Here is a 23,982-nt window from a genome sequence, read left to right as displayed (position 1 = left end):
TAATCCCCGTATAAAAGCCCGATATGTTTATTCAACGTAAAAATCGAGTTTTAAAAGGATTGAAAAACTGTACTAACATATCTACATTCAAACTTGGAGAAAGTTTCTTTTTTGTTTCAGTATACTTTGTTTCGGGTTATTTTAACCTGTTTAATTTCACAATCATTTAATCATCTTTATTCGTTTTGCTTGTAAGAATGGACTTTCCCAGGATTAAGTAGTGACAAATTAAGCCCACTGTCGCAATCATCTTTATACGTCTTACTTGTAAGAATGGACACTTCCAGGTTTAAGCAGTGACAAAGTTAGCGCCACGTTTTCTATTTATTGCTAGGTCAACTGCTCACAAATTCTTTCACAAACAAAGCCATGTAATCTTTTGTGTTAGCCAGGTCAACCAATGACGACGTATAAGCTCAGAGCGGTACTTGGAGAGCTATTCAGTCAATTCCAAAAAGATGTAAACACTATAAATGTCCATGAGCTACAATTATGGATTTTGATCGTTTAGTTTAGGTATTTTTCAGTGTTAGATATCAGGACTGTTAACACTAGTAAGTGTTTACACTATGATTTCATTATCAATGTTGATACTTAAATAAAGGATTGTATCGGTACAATATAGGTGATAAATAATATTCTATCACCATTTTTACATTATAAACCCTAAAAGTAAACATAAGATAAACAAAAATGAGACACTGAATGCCATCTTTTGTTATTTGTGTTTACATATTTGTATAAAAAATGATCGAGTGTTGTGTAGTAAACTGTAAGATAATTGCTTTTGCAAGCAAACTCATATTACAGGCAATAAATAAGTATGAAATATTGAACTATTTGTCATCTATTAGCTGTAACTTATTGATTTTTGTTTTAATGGTTTAATCAAAGCTTCATTGTGTGCTTTAAGCTTTAAATAAAGTAATATTTAACGTATGTCAAAATTCACAGCAAGAGGTTCCGCGTCTGTAGACGCCGATGGGAATCGATCACTGACTCCTTAATCTACACACAAATATTTCCCTTGCAAGGGACAGGTAAGCATTTTCGGACCACGTATACCTAGATAGCTTACCTTGGCTGTATATGATTCGTGAGTGTACATGACGTATTCGTCTGAAAGGTGTTCATGGTGTTCGTAGCGCCTAAAATGGAAGATGTAGAAACAAAAGTTACCATGCATTTCCGAAAAGAAAAATATTTTGGATCCGAGTCAACAATAAATTTTAAAAGGATTATTTTTTTTACTTTCAATAAACATGTGTACTTAACTTAAGACATGAAAATATTTCATATTTTAGAATTTTTAAGCACGTACTTCCCGTCAAATGTGTACATGTGTGGGTCGTTCAAAGCTTCACATCTTTTACCTCGCCAATACGTGTTTGTTTCCGGTTTAACAATTACCTGAAAAGCATTAATGGTCTCTTAGTTTTATTTGTATAATTATATGGATTCTAATTATTAATTTGACAATATTCTTTTAGTTGACATATTTCTATTTGCATAATATTGGATACTGTTGATTTTTTAAAAATAACTTCTTTCTTAATACGGATATTCAGGCAAAATAATGACAAAACTATCAAAATGATCTTATGTACTCATATCACGCTAAAATGACATTTCTTAAAGTTCCAGCATGAATTTCTGTTTAAATTCTACATATTTGGGTTTGAAGCGTAAATATATCTATTTTATTGATTAAAATTTAGACGAATAGTCACCGAATAGTTTTAAAACAAGTCATGTCACTTGAATAAACCCTTGAAGTTAAAATAAAAGATATTGTGGATATTGTAGGATTAAAACAAGTCGGAGTCATTCATTTGACATGTTCTTTAACGTTTCCAGAGTTCACAGTGGCAACTTTTGTGAAATCCTAGTGATCTAACCTGACCCACGCGGGTCAAGACAGGAAAACACCATTTTATTTTTTATACGGAGAAAAGTTTTGTTCTTTTGACTGTCTAATGTATTCACTTCGGGAGCATTATACAGAATAATGAATGAAAAAACCCAAAACTAGGAAATGAAAATTTTGCCTGTGTCTCCCTTTAATATCTATGTTCGTTTAATCTATATTTTTTATTTATTTATTTTATTGTTATAATTTTTTTATTTTAAGTTTTGCATTATAATGTCTTACCGTCACAGCAGGTAAGGTATAATCTCTCCATATTGAATCATTTAACATATGAATCGTTCTTAGGATAACTTTATGTAAAGTATCCTTTTGTACACCGTATTGTCCGTCTTCTGAAGCTTGAACTTGTAGACTACTTTGGCTACCAGCACTTCCTGGTACAGTTATTGAGCATTTCCTTGTTGAAAGACCTGTGCAATATTATAATAACAATGTAAGAGATATAACGTTTTGCACTAGATATATAGGGAACATTACATGAGTGTGTTATTCTGGTGGTTTATATCGCTCGAGTTGATTGTGCTATGTTGTATTCTCACGAGCCCTTTTTACACCTTCAATGGAAATGTGTAGCATGAATTTGAACGACACAACGAAGGAACTTTTTCCTTTGATAGACACATTTTCTTGTTCTAATGATGTAAATGACACTCGTTTGAATATGGAAACGTCATTAGTGCGTGAATCTACACGCAATTTAAATAAGTTGAAACGGTCGCATTATCAATTTTGAATACATGGTTCAGACTAAAATTAATGAAATGTTTTAAAAGCAAATAAGTAAACGCTCGATAGGTTCACGGCACAAAGAAATGTACAAACGCAACATACACAGGCCAATCATTATTGCATACTATTATTACACAGGCTAGTCAATAAAAAAAAGATTGAATACGGAAACGGATTTTCGTATTTATTTCGTCAGTCGAAAATGACTGTATTTTCTCCAGACAAAATACATGCTCAAAAACACACTCAAATGTGCATAATTATAATGAGGATGCTGGATTAATACACATTCCAATATACATATAATAATAATGCTGTTTCGATACAAATCTCAATGTATAGATTATGTTATATTCATAAACAGTCGTTCAGATAAAACATGTTTAAGATTCATGCATATTTCGATGAACACGATAATGACATTATTCATACTTATTAATAAATACACTTAATAATTTTAAGATACATGAACTTTTTAATAATAAGAAATTGTGTTTGATCTTGAGTTTAAAAATGCTTAGAAATTGAAAGAAAAATAAAATTTAAAATTTTTATTCAATTAACCAAGAAACATCTCAAAATTTACGGTTTATGTTTACGTTTTTATTGAAATTACCGAAAAGGGACATGAAAAGAAAATACTAATATGTGACCAAAAACTTGCGATAAATTTACCGGTACAGTTTTTACTGACTGGAATAGATATTGCCAATGTAAGATCACAACTGGGTATCCCTGTCTTTTGCAGGATGGTGCAGCCGAATGGAATAGTTGGAGAAATCATAATTGATGCAGTCTCATCCCTGTGCATTGTTATCGTCGGTGTCAATATCTAGAAGTTGATGAAAGGGAAAATTATGAAAATTACTCAATTGTTATGACTTTATGTAAATTTCATATTAAAATGAGACCTGTTGAATATAGTTTAGTTTTCTGTTGTTTTTGAAGTATAGGGAAGTAGTTTAAGTGGTATGCCGGTCAATGATAAAATGCATGCATGTCTCTTAAATATATTATTATATTTAGCCTTTAACAAGAAATGGCAATAATAAGGTTATCTCTTATTAATGTTTTTAGAGTTCTGTGCATACGTAAAGACAAAGATATAGCCTATAAGACTCTTGTACCTTGATTCCAGCAAACAAACTCGTTGACGCAGGTGAAAGTTCTTCTTTAATAACATTTGGTATTTCAAATACTTTACATGTAATCTGAAACAAAAATGTAATCATAGTCAAAATACCATTTCTTTTAGGCATCGCATGTATTGAGTTATAAATGAAATAGTTTGCATGAAAGCAATTATACTTTAATTTTATTTTTACAAATTTTGCAATTTCACAGATTTAACTACTATTGTATTTTATTTACATTAAATGGCAATGCAATATGGTGGTTCACAAGGTCTTTTTCTGTTGCATAAAGTCGTTCTATTTCTTCACCAACTCCAACTGTTTTCTCTATAGTATGATTTCCTTCTTTACTTTGAACAAACCATGTAACGCTATATGTAGTGTCCGGTGAATGATCAAAGTTGCATTTAAAAACTGTATAATTTCGAACTATTTCTTCATCAGACTTGGATTTAAGGAAGACTTCAATTTCAGGCTCTGCAATGAAATTAGTTATCATGACATCATGTATGAAGAAATTATATTGTCATTATAAAGGTATTCATTGATCTTTCTTTGTTTTCTTTTTTTTTTGTGTTTTTTTTCCCTCCCGTTTACTTTGATTGCATACTTCAGGAAAATATAGACAATTTAACTGATGACGGTGATCTATTAGAGAATTTCAGTTTTCTATTAATAGTGACATCTATTCGGTCATGGCTGTCGAGTTGCATTAAATTCAAGTTAATAACTGGATTATTTAAAACTTGCCTTTTCAATATATATACAGAGTTAAATGTATGAAAGTATGATTTGTTTTGAATTCAACGAAATGTGTTTACTTGTAAAAATGGATTCGTGCGCAAGCTGTATGCGTTCCTCGTGTCTGTTTATGTACACTTCAATCGTGTACTTTGATCCGATATTTAGATTTTGGAATGTTTGATTGAACAAACCGTTTTCCACCCGGAATGTAAGAATGACACCACCGTCCTGTTGTATGAGTTTTCCTTCTCAGGCTTCATTTTCGCTCCCATAATCAAAACTTATAACAGTAGAAAAACTACTGTTAGTTATTGTATTTTGTAACATATCAATATGAGCTCTTGCTGGGCGATGTGGTGTTTCTAAAAATAAGATTAAAATTTACATATTAAAGTGTTAACAAGTTTAACTGACGCTGACGTTTAAGAAAAAAACTAGATACATGAATAAAACTTATGTCTTGATATATATGTAATGTATATGTATGCGAACGTAAGTTTAACATGTGTAAGTTTTTCTGTCTTCTCTTCAAAACTTAGATTTTACAACTTAACGCTTCCAATCGATAGTAAATTTACAAAATGAATGGTCTTACTTGTTACTGCCCACGCCGAAGCGATTTCTTTCTTCCCTCCATTGTTAAAGACATATACATAAATGGTATAATTTGTCGCTGCCGAAAGATTATTCCACGTATAAACAATAAAATTCCTGTCTAAAAGCATGATCTGATAGACTAATCCGTCAAAGTTAACTAACTCAATAGTAGCATTATAATTATCATCGGTAGCAGTAATATTGACTGTACAGGTAACACTGTTGTCTGTTGTTTCGTTTTGTTGAATTGTGACGATTGCGTTAGGTAGTTTGTGTTCATCTGGCGCTTTTTGGGGTTCTTAAATATAGCATATTTTATTATTAAATATTGATGTCTGAGAAATTATATTTATTTCTTACGAAAAAAGTAGCATATACTACTGTTAACTATGTTAATTTATTTGCAAAATAGTCTACAGCTGTAAATATTAATCGTTTATTTATTACTTAAGATTTGACATAAGTTACTATTCATTTAACAGTAGCATTAAGTACAGTACCTAATTTCGGCTTTATGTTATGAAAGTAGTCGACACAATGTCTTTATCAGTGATAGAGAATTTGATTAAAGTACTCGAAACATTAAACTCACCTGGTTTTTCGATACCTGAAAAACATTTATTGTCACTTCGTTTACATGTAATTGTATAATAAGATATTACTTTCGTTTGTTTATTGTATCAAACAATATCAGTATGTAATTAAAACGTGGCAATTTATTGAAAAGTATAATTAATCACCGATTTATCAGATAACCATGACATGGGTTATGATAATTTAATTAAATTCTCACTATAGATTAGTTATGAACTATGCATTTAATCTATCAACACATTCCAACATTGATCAACATTTCTTTTTTAAGTTCTGTTCTGTTCTGTGTAGATATCAAGCAAAGCTGCGCTAAACGAACTACTGAATAGAAAACTCGAGGAATGATATGTTGTAAAATATGTCGATTGACGATTAACTTGAAATATTGAATTAGACATAAACACAAGAATATAATTATTTATTCATACATTTTATCAAAAAGACAAATGATTTCAATGTTAAAAGATGAAAATAGAATACCAAAACAATATCCAGAATCATCCAGTCCTGGCGGCGTAAGATGATAAATATAAGATTTTCCGCAGTTTCTGATCTTGATGTCCAATTTTCTATAGCAAGGCTTCGTAAATTTGATACAAGCTGTTCGGTTGACTACCCCATCACCAGGGCTTGGAAGTGTTCCTTCAAGAAGATAACATTGCATAGAATTATATGAACACTATTCAATTACGACCAAATTTTTGGAACTCTTTAAAGCATATATATAATAGTATACTTGTATACTACATTTGTAGGAAATGAACCTTTTATAGAATTGCTATTTAAATGAAAGGTGTACAACTTTAATTAAAACGCTTATCAATATTGAAATTTATGGATGACATTCACCTAGTCTGCATTCGCACATTAAATAAAAGTTCAGAAAAATGATAACACTTACTTTAAAGTATAATATTGTATAACAGATTATTTAAAACGAAATATCCGACGCGGCATATTACATTAAAATGTAAAATTAAATTCATTATAAAAGACCAAACAATATTGCATTTTGATGTAAAAGCTACTATCCCACTCATTGTAGTTTGGGCGTGTTTTTTTAAAAAATAAAATGTCATCAAAAGATAAAATTTCACCACAGCCTCGTACATTTATATGGAACTAGATAATTAATACATGTCTTGTCCGGCGAAAAAACATGTAAGTAAAGTTTTTGCAATGTTTACTTTCCTGTTATAATAAAGCGTTGCAATTTTGTTGTTTTTTGTAAATGTTGACTTAAATTATAAACACACCCTTTAACTGTTTACACGCAGCTCCGTTGCTTGCGGGTAGACCAGTTGTGCGCTTGGTAATTTTTTTTTATCCTGCAAACGATTGCTGAACATGTATCAAAGAAAGTTATTTCTAAAAAAAAGAGACATAAAAATGCAGAACGTATCTGGTAATTCGGTTTAAAACTGACATATATATAAAACATTTTAATGCACCAAGCTATTCTGCTCGCTTCAGGTTAACGGGCGTGATATTAGGGGTGTTAACATCTGTGCCAAGTGAAACATTTCAACAGTTTTGTGGAAACTGCAAGTTGTACTTTTAAACTTTACTTAATTAATAGCTGTTAACAAGTATATTGATGTTTAAGTCCCAGGGGGGTGAGTGTGTGGAAAAGTAGCTTTAATTTTTTTTTGTGAAATCTGCACCTGTAAAAATAAGATAATGATCAAACAATCCATAGATATTGTTTTTTTTTATAAATATGTATACGTGTATATAGACATTAATTGTTAAAAACGTTAATTTGAATTTGCTTTTGATATATTGGACTTCTTTAGCGGCATTCATTTTACAAACAAAAATATTAATACTAAACAAGGTAAATGACGTAACGTCATTAAGCAACTTTAATATATAGATAATAAGCGGTAGAAAGTTATGTACAACAACTATGTACGAAAAGCAGTGTAAAATGCCCATGCGGCACGGACGTTTTGCCGTGGAAAAATTGCATCAGACCTGCTGCAAATTAAGTAAATAAATAGAAATCGGTTATGCCAACAGTGTTCATTTCGGACAATATGTATGCTAGTTTTCAAAACGTTCATAGCGGATTATACAAATATGTTTAGAATTACCATTCATCCATATAGGAAACTTGTATCCACATCTACAGAGGCTTGGTGGAAACGTCACAATAGGATCCACACCGGCATAAAACCAAGCGGTTTTAATTCTGCGATCAGTATAAAGACAGTTGGTTTCCAAATTGGCGTACCGCTCATTAATATGAGATATATTACTTTGCATGCTAGCCAGACAGGGGTCAACATTTACTTGTGTCGCACTCAATGACCTGATTGCCATGCCGCCAAGAGCCACTTCAATGAAACGTTGAAATAATAGAATTAAAACATTTGTAAAAATAAGAATTTAAAACTCAAACTTTCATATCATGCGCACATTCATGGAATGTAAAAATATCATGCGTACATTCATGGAATGTAAAAATTTTTCTCTCTTTTCTTTTTTGTAATTGTTTAAGTTTTCAGTCAAAATTATATAAATTTGCCATAAACTCTGGCTGTCGTGAATTTCCTTTTCACCTGATTAAATAATCCAACACATTGGAAAGAAAACACATTTCCTTTTGAATATTAATTCATTTCAATTTATTTTTACTTCACGTAATAAGTATTAATCCATTTCAACAATTTTACTCAATGATCACAAATATAATCCAATTATTTAATTTGACAATTTTAACTAACAAATCAGTCTTACTTATTCATTTTATTTTATATAAAATTTCGCTATTTACGGTTAAACTGTTCCGCCTTAACAATTAAGCATTGCATTAAAAGCATATAACTGCAAATCGGCTCTTACTCGGCAGTAACTAGTGTAGCCGCTTTTTCATGAAGAAACCAGTGCTGATATTGAAAATTGTGATTGGCATATTCTAATTAGCCAGGTCAGGTGTTTCTAAACAGGCTGATAACACTGTAGCAATGTGAGGATACATTCAAATTTATTACATAGATAATGCACGTGGAGCTCAGCTCGCAGAGACAAATGAGAACACAGTAACTTTTTGATATCCTTTTAACTCTAAGAAAAATGTCAATTATTAATTGCTGACTGTTTATATTTTCTAGAAAAAAGTAAGCAAAACATTATTTTGTTTCATATGACAGGAATGAATTGCATTAACAATCCTAGGTATTGTTGAAAACTCATTGTTTTACATGCCAGATTAAGTAATTGGACCCCATTCTTGTTTGTACGTGACTGCTGGGGAAAAATAATGTTATGCTTAATTAAAGAGGTGACACTTTCTATATTTTTATCTGATATCGAGTTGTAAGAGCCGATTTGCAGTTATATGGGTAAGAGTTCGATAAGACTCCCTACGGTCGTCTTAATACGAACTCTTACCCATACATAAAACATGAATATTCCGTGAACAATATTCACCGTCGGGGAGTTTAAACAATCGGTTTAGTAAATGCACGTGAATAACATAGTAGTGGCTGATAAAACACGGGCAAAACGTCATCACGACATCACCGTCGAATAACTTTAAATAGTACTTCAAACTACACAGTTTTATGTAGTAGATATAAGCCGAGAACTGTCCAATATGTAAAATATTGAATTTCATGAGGCGCGTAGCGCCAAAGAGAATTCAATATTTTACTTATTGGTCAGTTTGAGGCTTATATCTTACTTAAATTACTAGTTTTACTATCAAATATCATGTTATCTATCGAAAATTTAGAAATAATGTATTTTTGTGCTAGAAATGTTTTAGCAATTCTCTTTTTCGTACTTGCAAAACCCTATAGGTAGCCCCTTGAATAACAAAATGTCCGTAGCATGAACCTTTCGTGTTTTGAAATATGACCAATTCTGTACATGAACACAATGATATACACAAAATATACCAGTTACACAAAATGTTGAACTTACACACATACAGTATACATCAATTTACATTGGGGATTTTTACAAGAAATAATAAAAATGAAATGTTTTCAAAATTGTGTTGAAACTTGGATATTTTGAATGATTGAAAAAGGATTTATACCGACCATTCAGTGTTAACATGATATTTTTCTTACATTACTACAACTATCAAGGATGTAAAATGTTGTGTAAGAATTGCCATGTGTGAATTTTGGATATTAACGGAACAAAGTGATATTTTCTTATTTTTGAATTGGTATTTGTCATACCACAGGAGTCTGGAATCGTTTCTATATATAAGCAGTCAAATATAGCCGCTTTTGTTTTAAATAGATGAATTTATTTTCTCTGTTGTATTTATTTGAAAAGCTGACCATTACACTTACTTGAAAAGTTGACCTTACTGAAACATAACGTACATACAATTAAGCAAATCAAGTATGATTGTCAACTAAACGTATATTTAAAAAAGAAAAAAAACGGACAATAGACAAGAAATTAAACAATCCCATAAAAATCATATCCGCTATCTTTCACTTGGAAAGCGTAAACAGTGATAAGATGTTAAGAACTTGAAAATCGAAAATCAGTAGGCTTGAAATAATGATTCGTTAAATGAGCAAGATAACAGTTATTGGTATTTTCGTAAAATTATGTAAAATGCGTAATGGGCGAAGGAAAGTTGTTGCATCATTTATCGTGTTAACCTCTGAGATAAGAGGTTACATTTTACTTAATCGTTTTTTTGTTTTTTTTTTCTTTTTCTTTTGTTTTATTTGGAGAATTTTCCGCAAAATCCTGTGGTCATACAAGCTTCTTTCACTACACGTCACGCTGTCCGATATTAATGTGTTACACAATTTATATTAGACTTACACATTAATATTGGACACCTACCCGTACTGTATTAAAAATACAGTACGGTCAGAACAAAGGAATGACGTCATAGTAGTAATTTAAATCATACAACTTGCTAAGATAACAAATAGAATTATATAAAGATGCATGTATATCGCAATGTATTCGACACTAGCAATCTGTTGCATTTTTGGATAGGGGGGTTTCAATTATCAAACCATAAAAGTGATTTAGTATTTTTTGTATGGAAGTCAAAATATCTCTTTGTTCCGTCGCAAATTATTTTATAGTCAATGCTATTTCTTGAGCTTCTCACATGTTCTAAAATCCATTGCTACAACAATATGAAGGTAATTTCAAAATAAGCCGACACATGCTTTATTTTACCATTGACATATTTAATCAGTTGACTATATTTGGTCAATTCTATGTTCACAATATGATGAAAAATTCTTATTCGTTCAAATGCGTCTAAATGTTTATTTTCTATGTTAAAATTACAGCCTATGTGACCCTACGGCGTAACACTCCAAACATTTTATCGTGGGAAAGGTCAGAGCTTGATCCCTATTATCGTTAAGAGTCAACGTGAAATTGCGCTAAGTTACAGTGACGTCAACTTACTGTCAGATTAAAATTTTAATGTCATATTATGACAAGTAATTGAAAATTTCCGAATTCATTAAAACAGTTGCAAAAATAAAAATTGTAACTGATGGCGACGTTCAATGCTTGTAAGATAGAATAGAATACAAACAGAATTCCTTAAGTCAGCCCAACACGGCAATATTGATTGAGCCTGTTCATGGACGGAAGTGGTTATTACGCCCCCTAAGCAGAACTCAACATTAAACATTACCTAGTAAAAATTTAAAAATTTAAATTTTGAAACATCCGCAGATGTTTTCATATTGTCGTTATAATGGAACCTTCAGTGTGACACGTGAGTACCTTCCATGAAAAGCGGCATTTTATCCCTAAGTAAAAAAAATGCGTGTGCCCTCAACGAGAAAACAATAGAATAGAAAAAACAACACATTGGAATGAATTAAAAGTAACAAAGACATGCACTTACAACAACAATCTTCAAAGATCGAAAATATAACAGATATGATTAAATGTACGCTGAAACATTTTACAGCCGCCACGTGCACACGGCACAAATAACACTGATGTGCAATAAAATAGAGACAAACAGAATCTGTAGAAAGCCGCTGAAACATTTTACAGCCGCCACGTGCACACGGCACAAATAACACTGATGTGACAATAAAATAGAGACAAACAGAATCTGTAGAAAGCCCAAATACGGTTGCACAAGCGTAAAATCACGGCCAATAGACACAGCTGGATAGTAATATCGGCTGTATGGCAGATATCTTACTCTAAAATGACAAACGACGGTGGATACCATGAACATAGAAGGTTCTTCGATACCCGCCCGTATGAACACATCTGCGAATGTTTCTAAATCCAAAGTTTCCCCCCTTCCTTTCCTCTTCTCCAACTTTAACGTTTTAACCAAATTCAAATTACTAAATTAACTACGGTAAAACTACGATTTTTACCTACGATTTTAGTTGAAACGTACATGTATATTGAAATAACGATTTTATTTTTCATTTTAAATCAAAAACATAACTACTAAATACTTACTACAACAATCAGTTTTTGTTTTCCATGAAAAGAGATAGTTTATAGTTTTATTAAAATGCTACAAGTGATTCAGTGATACCATGATTATCAAATTCTATATTCAAGTGACATGTACTTACTGAAGTCCACAATAATGAAACAAATTTGAAATAGTCAAACATGTGATCACAATTGAATGTCAGTCATCATAGAAATACATGAGACCTAACAGCATGTAGAAATATATTAAACAAAATTATACTGTGCATGAATATAAAACCATATAAACTAACGTAACACATATACAATGTACCTACCGACAACGAAGCATGCTATTGTTAGTATATTCATCCTTTTATTTACATCTTTGTTTATAAACACCAATATCTTTGTATATTAACACAAATTCAGATGTTTGATGTCTATATTTTAAAAACTGATTAAAACAATCGCTTTGTCAGGACACCCTTGTATAAATGCCGGCTACTGATATCGATATTAGTGATATGATATAGTGTTGACCAATGAAATTGCTATCAGGTGTTTTATCAAAAATTAAACAAGGAAGATGAGATAAAGCAGAAGAGTCATACCCATGTCACACAGTAGTTTGAAGTCAAATCAGAATGTGTTGATGAAACCTTTTAATCCTTCATAAAATGATGTTTTGGGGGTTAATAAAGTTTGGGCTTGTTCTTCTCATCCCGCATATATGCAAAGGTAAGCTTTCTTATTTTTGTTTTACTTTTAAATTATTTTATTTTTTGTTTATTTTATTTTATGTTTATTAATTTTTTTTATCGATTTATTTTTTTTAAATGTTCAAAGAATCTTATTTTGAGATTGAATAGAAGAATGTATAAGAAATACTAGTAAAACTTTAAAAAGTATGCGTTAATAAAGGTAAAAAATGTTGTTACGTAATAAAATTGTATATGTAACTGGCATGGAATGTAAATACAATTTTAGACTTTACGTGATCAGCAATATTAATTATATAACAAAATAATAATGAATTATAATATACTAGTATATGATTTATAATGGTAAATGAAACGTGCGAAATGATTTAAAAAACATCCGCCTCTATGAGCTTGACCAGTCTGTTACTTAGTAGACAAAGTAGTAGTCTTCTTGAAATATCAAACTTAAGTATTTCAGCGTATTTACTCCATCGTGTACACCTTCCAAGTAGCCATTGTAGATACCGTGACAGGCTTTCATGGAGCGTTCTTAAAACACAGTATGAGCTACTGAAACTACTAGTATTTGTTTGTTCGTTAATTTGTTTATTTATTTAGTTTAAATTATTTTTATATCATTTATTTATTGATGTATTTATTTATTTATTTATTTATTTATTTAGATGTGTATATACTTATTTATATCACTCGGATGCTGCCTAGGTTTGGCAACGTTAAAACTTAAAGCAATATTCTGAACTAGTGCGCCGCCAATCACAACGATAAAAAAAGTTATTCCTATTGCTTTTAAAAAAATAACGAAAAGATAAAGTTGTCAAGTATGTTTAGAAAAGCTGGTACCCTGGGCATATTCATATTTTAAAGGGTAGTAATGAAACAATGCAAAGATAGAAGCAAAAGAATATCAGTTAACCGACTGGATTGAAAACAAGGCGGCCATGATCAGAGCTGCATTACTGGTACTGGTACTGCAATACGTACTGCAGTTTTTTTTGCAAGTACTGGTACAGATACTGAATTACCCTTAAAAATGTTGCTTCTTCTGGTACTGGTACTGCATTTCTGTCTTAAAATGTGGTTCTGCTGCTGCATTACAAGGTAGTACTTTGGTTTTGATAAAAATGTTATCAGTTTTTCTCAAAAAGTGCAGCTGTAAATCCCGTGTTCAATCTTAGAGCGTAGAGAAATAATAATGCATAAATGATTAATGTATTCTTTTAAGTTTTCCTTATATTTAATCTATATGGACTAATTGACACCGGAGTGGTATAAAATGATGCTTAATGTCTAATAACTTAGTTCTGGTTAATATCTTATTGTTTAAGGAGGAGAAAATTGTAAAAGATTTTATTGCCTGAATCCAATTTTAGCCTTGCGACTTACTTATGGACCAGACTTATAGTATTATGTAGAGCGCCACGTAACATCATTCCTGTGAATTCTCATGTCGAGTGCATAACTTTTGTTAGTAAAATCAACTAAAAATTGCAGAACAAACAGGTCATAGGTTTTGAAATTCTTTATTTACATCTTTCTTAAAGACGTTAATTTTTATTTCAACCTATTTGTTACGGTTGAGTTCTTACCCACCGTCATAACTGTAACCGCAATGTCTGGCAACTGCGATTCCTTGAACCAGTGACCAATAGCGCAGTTACTTTCGTAATCTCAAGTTCAGATTAAAAGTCATGGTTGATTGCACACCTACTTATAACCAGAAGGAAAACCTCTAAAAATTGAGTTAGGGAATATTCTTTCGATTGAGTGGTTTAGATTGTTGTTACAGATTTGTTATAAAGGGGTAACTGATTTGATTCTCTGACTCGGGGAAATATCATCTAGTTATATTGAGTATAATGGGCATTTGTCTTCCTTCGCTGATTCAGAAGTCACGTTGGACTATGTACCGGTGACTCGCGGAGTAAATGGTTATTAATGGTTAGATATTCTAGAAGGGAAAGGTAGAACTAGCGCCGAATGTTGTGTAAAATGTGGCGTAAAAAACAACCAAACAAACAAGAAAAGAAAAAAACGCTTCTTTCGATTGCAAATTTAAGTCGAAAACGAGTCGGGATTATTTCTAATGCATTTGTATATTTCTGTTACGAACAAAAATGCTTGTAAGAAATTTTTTTTATAACAGCATTTTACACAATTTGTAGCCGATGTACGACTGGTTGGTGGTCAGACAAAATATGAAGGCCGATTAGAAGTTAGGAATGGTACTAGTGGTCCTTGGGGTACAGTTTGTGACGATGAATTTGATAGAACAGATGCTGCTGTCGTCTGTCGGATGCTAGGGTTTCGAAATACACAGTTAGTGACATAGTTACACTGTAAACTATCTTCTGTAATATTATACTTATATATCACCTTGTTTACTCTGGTCACCATACTAACAAAGTAAAATTTCTGAAAACTAATGTTTGCCTGTGATATTGTAACGTGAAAGTTATTTTTCAATATAAACAATTTAATTCTTTTTATCTAAATAAACATTTTATTTACATATTGTAAAATCTATATGAACATTTTATTTACATAATGTAAAATCAACAGTTTTCACAAATCACACACACTGTATATTAAATTAACTTCGATAATGTCTATGTTTTATCAGATATGCCGTTAATGTATCATCTAAAGTTTATGGACCAGGATTAGGAAACATAATTTTGGATGATTTGAAATGTGCTGGAAACGAATCCGACATATTCCAGTGCAAGGCAAGTGCTGAAAAGAGCAATTGCGACCATGACGAAGATGTTGGCGTAAACTGCCGTAAGTCTTCGCATTTTATGAGTTAACATTTATTTTTTTTAAATTTGGCCGTTGAATATTATCTTTATTTATCGACATTTTAATACATATATCGCATTTAAGAAATGTACAATTTGATAATATACAATGCTGAAAATGTGTCTTGTTTCAAGTATTATTATTTATTATGCATTTGTTTTATTATTGGTGATATATTGTCTTTTAGAAACACCAATCAGACTTGCTCATGGAACAACAGACCATTCTGGGCGGCTAGAAATAAATGTGAACGGTTCTTGGAAGTCATTTTGCCAAGACTCTTTCAACGAAACTACCGCAAATGTAGTTTGCAGGATGCTTGCTTTTAGCACTGGGTATGTAGAACACTTAGACAATTTGTAAAGATTCTGTGATTACAATACATTTTGTTTTAAAAAAGTAAACTATTTTTGTATATTGGTAAATTTATAGCTGCCCATATTTAAACGAAAATGATTTTCACTTTTTCATTTGCCCTTAAAAGAAATGTGGAAATCAAGTCAACTCCAGGACTTGTTGACGGCAGTGATTTATCTGAAAAGTTGCCAGTGTGCAATGATGGTCTAGAAAACGATATAACTCAGTGTCAGCAAAAAGATCAAACATCTTGCTTGACGAATGGAAGAGTAGAAATCAATTGCAGTAAGTGTTCCCAAAATCAGTTCTTAACAAAAAAGTCAAAGCTGAGGTATATTTTTGATAAGATATTCATTTAAAATATTTTATTAGTGAAAACTTGCAGAATAAACGATATAAATACATGCAGAGAAGTATGTTGTGAATGAACGATATAAAGAACATATCGAATACACGGACAACATATTTTTCGTCTGTCAATTGAAATCAACTTGATAACTATGATTAAATGGGTTTTCATCAGAAAGCTTAATCAGACGATACGTGTGTGCTTATCCATATCATCTTAAAGATTTTTTAAGAGAAAACTCTGCACCATTTGATGACCTGTGTTTTCATTTATTGTAAGTTTGTACATTTTTGCCAAATTTTACTGTATAAAGGAACTCAGCTTAGGTTACAAAATGGAACCCACAATCAATCAGGAAGAGTAGAAGTTTACTTTGAAGACAGATGGAATGCTATATGTGATGATTTCTTCAATGAAAAGGCAGCAACAGTTATATGTAGAATGCTAGGTTTCAACCCAAAGTAAGTGTTTTTGATGTTGTGATACTGTAAGTTGAACAAATAAAAATATTAAAACACTAAGAAAACATTAAATATTATACAAATATTGGGTTTTTAGCTTATAAATATAATTTAAAACACACTGACAAAAAATATAAATTGACCAAGGCAATATTAACGAACTGGCATATTGCTGATGATTCAAAAGTATACCAATGTAATTATTGTAGATTTTTACCAAAAAGCAGTAAGATAAAATAATTTTTCAGCTGATATTGTAACAATGTATCATTTTTTTCAAACACTAATTTTGTTAAAGGTTTGCTAAAAGTTACGGTCGATCACGTTTTGGAAAAGGCAGTGCCGATTTAGCTATAGCTATTGATAAACTACGATGCTCTGGTAATGAGAGTGATTTATCAGAATGCAAGTCAAATCAATGGGGATCGCATACAACATGTAGTCGTAATCGAACAGCCGCTGTGAAATGTGGTAGGATTTCGTTTCTTTAATTAGATTATCCCTTGTACAAAAGTTTGAACCTTAGAAGTAACTGTTGAAAAATATATGCTTTAATCATTATAGATATTTTACACGTGACCAATTTTTTTTTATTCTTTAGTAAACGACACACATTTACAAATTATCAGTGGAAAAATATGAATTTCAAATACATTTAAGTTCAAGGGTATACCTTATTATTTATACAACTCATAACAAGTGTTTCTTTTACAAGCCACGGAAATAAGACTTGCAGATGGCCCGACGGCATTTGCTGGCCGGCTAGAAATCAAATCGTCTGGTTCCTGGAGGACGATGTGTGATAAGGATTTTGACATAAAAGCTGCACATGTTGTATGTAAAATGCTTCAATTTGATAACGGGTGAGTATAAGGCAGTAAAATGTTCGTGTGATATCATCGCTACCATACTGAGAGTACCTATCATATCAGTTATGCAATAATACAAATGAACAATATGTAAGGGTTTCCGATAACATTATACAACGAACAAAAGCCTAATGGTATTTTAGAGTTTAAACTGTTAGTTAAAAAAATATAAATGTCATTACACAATTTCATATATATGTGCACAAAGAGAACAACAGAACATTTTATAATAAAAAAAATCAAAATCAATCAGAGGAATCAAATTAGATCTTTAAGAATCAATATAATATTGTTTTTTCTAAAGGTTTTGAGTAACAATAAGTTTACTTTGTTCTTTTTTGTTCAAATAATTATTTAATTATTTTCATTAATAGTGTTCATATTTTTAGAAATGTCAGTGTTAAAGGTAATTCTTACTACGGAAATGCATTGGCAGATAACATCGGCTACACATTAAAGTGTACAGGTGAAGAAGACGATATAATGGACTGTATTCGAACAAACAGTTATTCAACTTGTGGCAAGGCAGTTGGAATCAACTGCTGTGAGTATTGAACCCTTAGTATACTAGAACCGACATTTATTAGCATTAGTTTGTTAGTATAAAGTCATACAAGCCTGCACATCTTTTCCGTCTGACAAGAGTCTATATTGTTGCTTGAGTAACTTAAAATGCAATGCTTTTCCTGAATTGAAAGTGGACAGTCCTAAAGGATTTATAATGATAAACTATTATCATTTTATACTTCAATAATATAATGCATATATAGGCAGAGATATGAATACATTTTTGTCATTAGTATTTCAATAAAATAACCACTTGAATAACACATTTTAGACAACGATAGAATGCATGTTCCCACTTCCATGGATGGTGAAAATAGATTTGAATGTTTACAATGACGGTTATATACAACCAACAAACAGAGAATATTATGCTGCAAATGAACTACCTAGCTACTGTGCTATTATTATACATTACCATTAATGTCATTTATTATAGTTATAAAGCTCCTATCCACGGATATCTTTATCATATTTGTAGCTCTTACATAGGATTCATATGTATAAAAGCACACAAATAGTTAGCATAATTATGTAAAGTGAAATTTCCAACCTCAATGATGAAATTACATTTTGCAGCCAGACTTTAATAATGTTTATAAAAAATGGTTGAAATAATTTTCCTTGTTGATCTTGTTTATCATATATATATATTACGTGCATTACTGTACTCTTTAAGATTCCGACACACCCGTAAGACTTGTAGGTGGACCGACGACTTATTCAGGAAAGATTGAGGTGTATTCACAGGAAGAATCCAAATGGAAAGGTGTTTGTCTGAAGGGGTTTTCAATTCATGATGCATACGTGATTTGCAAAATGTTGGGGAATCCAAATAGGTATGACTGCAATTTTTCACTCGTGAAAACGGGAAGTCTTCCTGATTCATTTTATGTAAATATTTTGATAGCTAGATTTGAGCACTGATAATTAAGAAAATGAGAACAGCATCAGTCTATATCTTATTTGCATATTTATGTCATGTTCTTGATAATTTTGTACTTTCAAGCTAAGATATCTTTACCATTGTAACCTAAGTATAAGTGTCTATCAGATGAAGATAAAAATGTGAATGTAAAGATCTCACTGCAAATAAATAATGATAAACGGCATCAAGGCTCAAACAGTTAAACGGTATAAGCGATTTTTATTCTGATGTTGATATTGTATTTATCTATATATTTTACCCGCTGTTCAGAAATCCACGTATACACAGGGCAACAACTCTTTATCATTTTGCTATACGAGAATACGCCGTGGCCGGCCTAAATTGTGCTGGCAATGAAAGCGATATTTCCGACTGTAAATCAAAGGAACGATGGAACGACTCAAATTGTACCTACTTGGATCATGCTGGTGTAAATTGCGGTACGTTTGACAATAGTACATGCTCTTGCTGCATAATATTCTACATTAGGCCCCTTATAAAACCTATTCATTTGAACGTGTGATGTAAAACAATTTATAGGAAACATATTATCTTTTCTGTCAATGGTTTGATTGTAAGGAAAAGTACAATATAAACATGTCAAGAAAGATGTATAATAAAATTTTATTGACCTATAATATAGGCAATTTCCAAAGGAAATTAATCATTTGTTGATAGAGTTTTAAGTGATTCCGTATGTGCATTTATATAATGACTCATACAATTGCGTTCTAGAACAATTCATTATCAGTTACAGTGTATATATAGATATGTCATATCATACAGTGTATCTCACATTTGCTAACAACATCTTTACATAATTAAATTTTGAACTTGGTTTGTTGTGATACTACAAAAAAATATTTATGGTATTAAAGATCTCCTTATATGGACCAACTCATTTCAAAATTACCGTTTGTGATTCACTAGAAAGAAAAAGACTAGCATATCATAAAAAGAAGCTAATAGGCATTCGAATAATTTCTAAACGAATATCATAATTATATAACAAAACCTCTTCTAGGAAAACATACGCCTGGTAGTATACTAAAAAAACGTATCACGGACGAAAATGTACATTTAATAAAGATATCAGATTTATTGTTAAAGTATAAGTATGATTCTTTTTCTGTAGAATGTGATAGAATTGTACAGTCGATTTTTAGGCAATAGCATATAAGTTATATTAAAGACAGGTGATCTTACTTGTATGAATATAAAGGGGTTGAAAATGAATTGATTGCAGAGAATTAAAGTGATATAATGTCCATCCAAGGGTTTATGGTGGGTGTGTAGATCAACGTCAAAATATCTTCACATTAATGTGTATAATCAATAGCCCATGTGACTCACCAAATGTAGAACTCTATAAATGTCCTTTGGAATGTATCGTCATCTTTCAACTGATGGAAGAGTGGGTCAGTCTGTTTATATTTTAGGCAGTTGTTATGTTTTATCCATAACATTTTTATTATGAATTTTTGGACCATTATAAACGTTACATTTTTAAAAGAAATACAGCCAATTCAACTCAACTCGACAACGAAAATATGAGGGAAGTGTCACTTTAAAAGAACTTCACTGAGGTCAAAAAGCATAAAGATTATTATATAAAGTGATTGAGACACTTAAAATGAAGAAATCTGCTCATGTCGATCAACTAAAATCAAAGTTTAATTTAATATCGATTTTTGTGTGATTTTTACTCAAATTTCAGTGAAAAGCGTGGCAACCTTTTCAGTTATGGGTCATTTTGAACAATAATAGGGAATGATTATAAAAATTGCACTAACATTATTAATCAAAACCTATACTAAATGCGACTATCGAACTTGACCTGTATTGTGATATGACAAACTATAAACAAATCACTAAAATCTTTCAAGTTATTCTGCGGAAACAAATTGTTTTCGGACGGAAGGACAGACAACCCCATTCTATGATTCGTCCTGAAGTTTTCATCGGAATATAATGTAACAAATGGACATAAATTCAAGACTTTTTCGATACGTGCACGTCGTTGCGAGGCACACGGTATCGGCAGAAGATTAAAGAATTTTGGACTGCGAAAAAAGACAACTAATTGAAACTTCTTTCTTTCAAATCAGCTGCCAAAATCTTGCCTGATGCCAAGAGGAGTAGCCCTACATAGTATACGGAACAACAAGAAAGGTTTTGTTGGTGCGTGAGTCCCAATTACGCAGTGACGACTTTAGAGACAGGCACTTAACTTGGCACATATCATAGCTACTATAATGAAGCTTTTAACTATATGAATGTAAAAGTCCTTTTACTGCATCCGCTTAATGAATCAGTTAACATTCATACACGTGTCTAACTAACATTAAGCACGTTTTTTGTTGTTGTTTGTTTAACGTTTATGACGTAATGTGAAAATATATGAACGGCCATGTCATGCCGTTTTCACAGAGTCATAAAAAAAATTGTCTTCTTGTAACTATTTCAAAATGTCTGAACTTATTCTAGAACCTGTCACACCAATTCGCCTTGTAAACGGGCCTTCAATAAAAGCCGGAAGAGTTGAGGTGTATTATAACGGAACATGGGGTCATATTTGCATGAATGGATTGACATCGAACGAGACAGGTGTTATGTGTGAAATGCTTGGATATGGCCGTTCGTAAGTATGAAAACATAAATCTAACGCGTATGTCTTTTATGAATCATACATTTTACTCCCTTTTTTTTTGAAGACTTATCTCCAAGTGTAGATGAAGATAAAGAAATCAATGAACGATTTAACTCATTCATAATTTGAAATTTTAAGAGTTTTTTTATACAATTGTAAAAAGCTTGCTTCATTTTAACTTGTATTTAACATAACGATATAAGTTAATACCAGTTGAAGTGTGAAAACAAGTTTTTAATTTTATTTACAAATATGTTTATTTTGATGGCACATTTCTCTTAAGTCTTGGCAGTTCTGGGCAGCTTTTAATGTTTAAGTTAGATACTGATGCGTTATTATCTACCGGTATTTAACCAAAAAGAATATCTTATCTTGACTTAGACTAAAAGTAAGTCTGATTAATATCTGTTATTGATCATGTTAACACGAAAACTTACTAGTTAGTTATAAAGTTACATGTTACGCGATTGTTACATGTTTAACTGTTGGCATTAATATGCAAAAATAGTTAATGATTCCCTTTTTCTTTGAATGTTGACATTATTTCTAATTAAACTTTAAGGTCATACATTCTTCAAAATTGGAGACATTCAAAAGGAAATTATAGCATCACAATTAACGATTTAGATTGCTTTGGCAACGAAAGTGATATATCTGACTGTAAAGCGACTCAATGGCAAGATGGCGAATGTTTAGGTGATGCAGCACTCGGGATAGCCTGCGGTAAATATATAGCATATGATCTTTTTTCATTGCAAATCAGACAGGATTATCTACTTTTTTCACTGTTTTACCCCCAAATGTCAGAGAAGTCGTGTGTTTTAAATGTCGTCATCACCGCGTGCCTTTCATGGATAAATTTCGTCATTCAATATAATAATGTTTTTGAAACACACCTCGAACAAAATAAAATTTCATCTTTGCAAAACAAATTAATATCCACTATATAATCTACATTATGTACATTGTAATTTCAATGAGTGTTTTTTTAATTGCTGATTTCCTTAGTCTGCGTTATACTATAAAAAAAGGTTTATCTAGAACAATCTAAAAAAAATATATTGTAACTTGTACAACATTGAAACGTGCATGGTTTTCAGGATCTATAATAAAACTGGAAAATGGTTCCGATCATCGGTCTGGTCGTGTTGAAATTAAGCATAATGGCACATGGTGGACAATTTGCGCAGATACATTTGATATAAATGCAGCTAATGTTACATGCAGAATGGCTGGATTTCGCTTCTGGTAATACTCATTTTTGTGTAAAAAAATAGTGTACAAAGTAGTTGCGACATATATGGATCAGTTATCTTTAGTATGTATGTCCGTTTATCCGTCTGTCTTGACTACTCCTCAAAAACGCCCGGTGCAATTTCATCCAAACTGTCACAAGAATGATCGGTATCAGGCCTAGTTGTGCATATCGTCGGTATTGCCAGTTCAGTTTTTTTTTTGTCAGAGTTAAACAGTAAAGTTTAGTAATATTTATTGCTGTTTGAATACAAGTTATGCACATTATTTTACACATAACAACAATTTTAACAAAGGGCAAAAGGGTACATCAACACGTTCTAACAACATTAGTAACTGTCCTTCCGTAAAAATTATAAGATATTGAAATGAATACATGTTTAAACACAAGAGCAATAACACAACTTAAGGATACTTATACAATATAAAACAGCAGCAATTTCAGCTCATTTTATTTAAAGAGAAGACAAACATTTTGTTATAATCATTAAAATAGAACCTGTTCCATTCCGAATTTGTTGGGTTATTAAGAAAATGATCTAGAAAAAATTCTGTTCGTCTCTCTATTGTTAAATTATTACTTCGGAGGTTATATGGGTTACCTTCGGATAAAATATTTGAGAACAAAGTTTCAAGATAACTTGAAAACTCGCCCTTTTATCTTTATACATCATTGATATTTTTTACATTAAATTGCCGACCTTTTCGTAAAATGTCTTACTACACCAAGCGAGTGAAACCAGTTACTAAGCGCACAGTCTCATTATGGTTAAAACGGTAGGCACAGCGGGTGTCAATAAAGAACATTTACAATTTATTATTGTTGACTGTATTTATTTTGGTTATGTGATATATAGAACAGTATATTTGTATATACCTTAATCACTAAATGTATTGAAC

The 23,982-nt window shown here is 31.4% G+C and overlaps 2 protein-coding genes across 2 annotated transcripts in view; one reads left to right on the top strand and one right to left on the bottom strand.

The window, feature by feature from the left end:
• Positions 1 to 3,783: 3,783 nt before the first annotated feature.
• On the bottom strand, positions 3,784 to 12,643 carry LOC132713460 (uncharacterized). Its single transcript, XM_060696069.1, has 8 exons — positions 12,465 to 12,643; positions 7,824 to 8,066; positions 6,208 to 6,369; positions 5,726 to 5,740; positions 5,132 to 5,431; positions 4,614 to 4,898; positions 4,031 to 4,269; positions 3,784 to 3,870 (listed from the first exon to the last, which is right to left on the bottom strand). The coding sequence occupies exons 1-6, from the start codon at positions 12,496 to 12,498 to the stop codon at positions 4,786 to 4,788; spliced, it is 867 nt and encodes a 288-aa protein (XP_060552052.1). The 5' UTR covers positions 12,499 to 12,643; the 3' UTR covers positions 3,784 to 3,870; positions 4,031 to 4,269; positions 4,614 to 4,785.
• Positions 12,644 to 12,711: 68 nt separating this feature from the next.
• Positions 12,712 to 23,982, top strand: part of LOC132713461 (scavenger receptor cysteine-rich type 1 protein M130-like) — a gene marked incomplete at its 3' end in the record, with an annotated part of 31,203 nt that continues 19,932 nt past the window's right edge. The window contains exons 1-14 of the mRNA XM_060696070.1: positions 12,712 to 12,867; positions 15,014 to 15,167; positions 15,472 to 15,632; positions 15,838 to 15,985; positions 16,135 to 16,292; positions 16,670 to 16,817; positions 17,116 to 17,288; positions 17,533 to 17,680; positions 18,076 to 18,230; positions 18,930 to 19,089; positions 19,449 to 19,618; positions 21,666 to 21,819; positions 22,391 to 22,551; positions 22,929 to 23,076. Coding sequence (XP_060552053.1) covers positions 12,807 to 12,867; positions 15,014 to 15,167; positions 15,472 to 15,632; positions 15,838 to 15,985; positions 16,135 to 16,292; positions 16,670 to 16,817; positions 17,116 to 17,288; positions 17,533 to 17,680; positions 18,076 to 18,230; positions 18,930 to 19,089; positions 19,449 to 19,618; positions 21,666 to 21,819; positions 22,391 to 22,551; positions 22,929 to 23,076 — 2,099 coding nt within the window. The remainder of the gene's footprint in view (positions 12,868 to 15,013; positions 15,168 to 15,471; positions 15,633 to 15,837; positions 15,986 to 16,134; positions 16,293 to 16,669; positions 16,818 to 17,115; positions 17,289 to 17,532; positions 17,681 to 18,075; positions 18,231 to 18,929; positions 19,090 to 19,448; positions 19,619 to 21,665; positions 21,820 to 22,390; positions 22,552 to 22,928; positions 23,077 to 23,982) is intronic.

Source organism: Ruditapes philippinarum, unplaced genomic scaffold, assembly GCF_026571515.1.
Source record: "Ruditapes philippinarum isolate M1 unplaced genomic scaffold, ASM2657151v2 ctg12381_1_1_1_1, whole genome shotgun sequence".
NCBI classification, from domain to species: Eukaryota; Metazoa; Mollusca; class Bivalvia; order Venerida; family Veneridae; genus Ruditapes; species Ruditapes philippinarum.
Note: the sequence above shows the minus strand (reverse complement) of the source record. Positions and strands in the feature narration are given on the sequence as shown.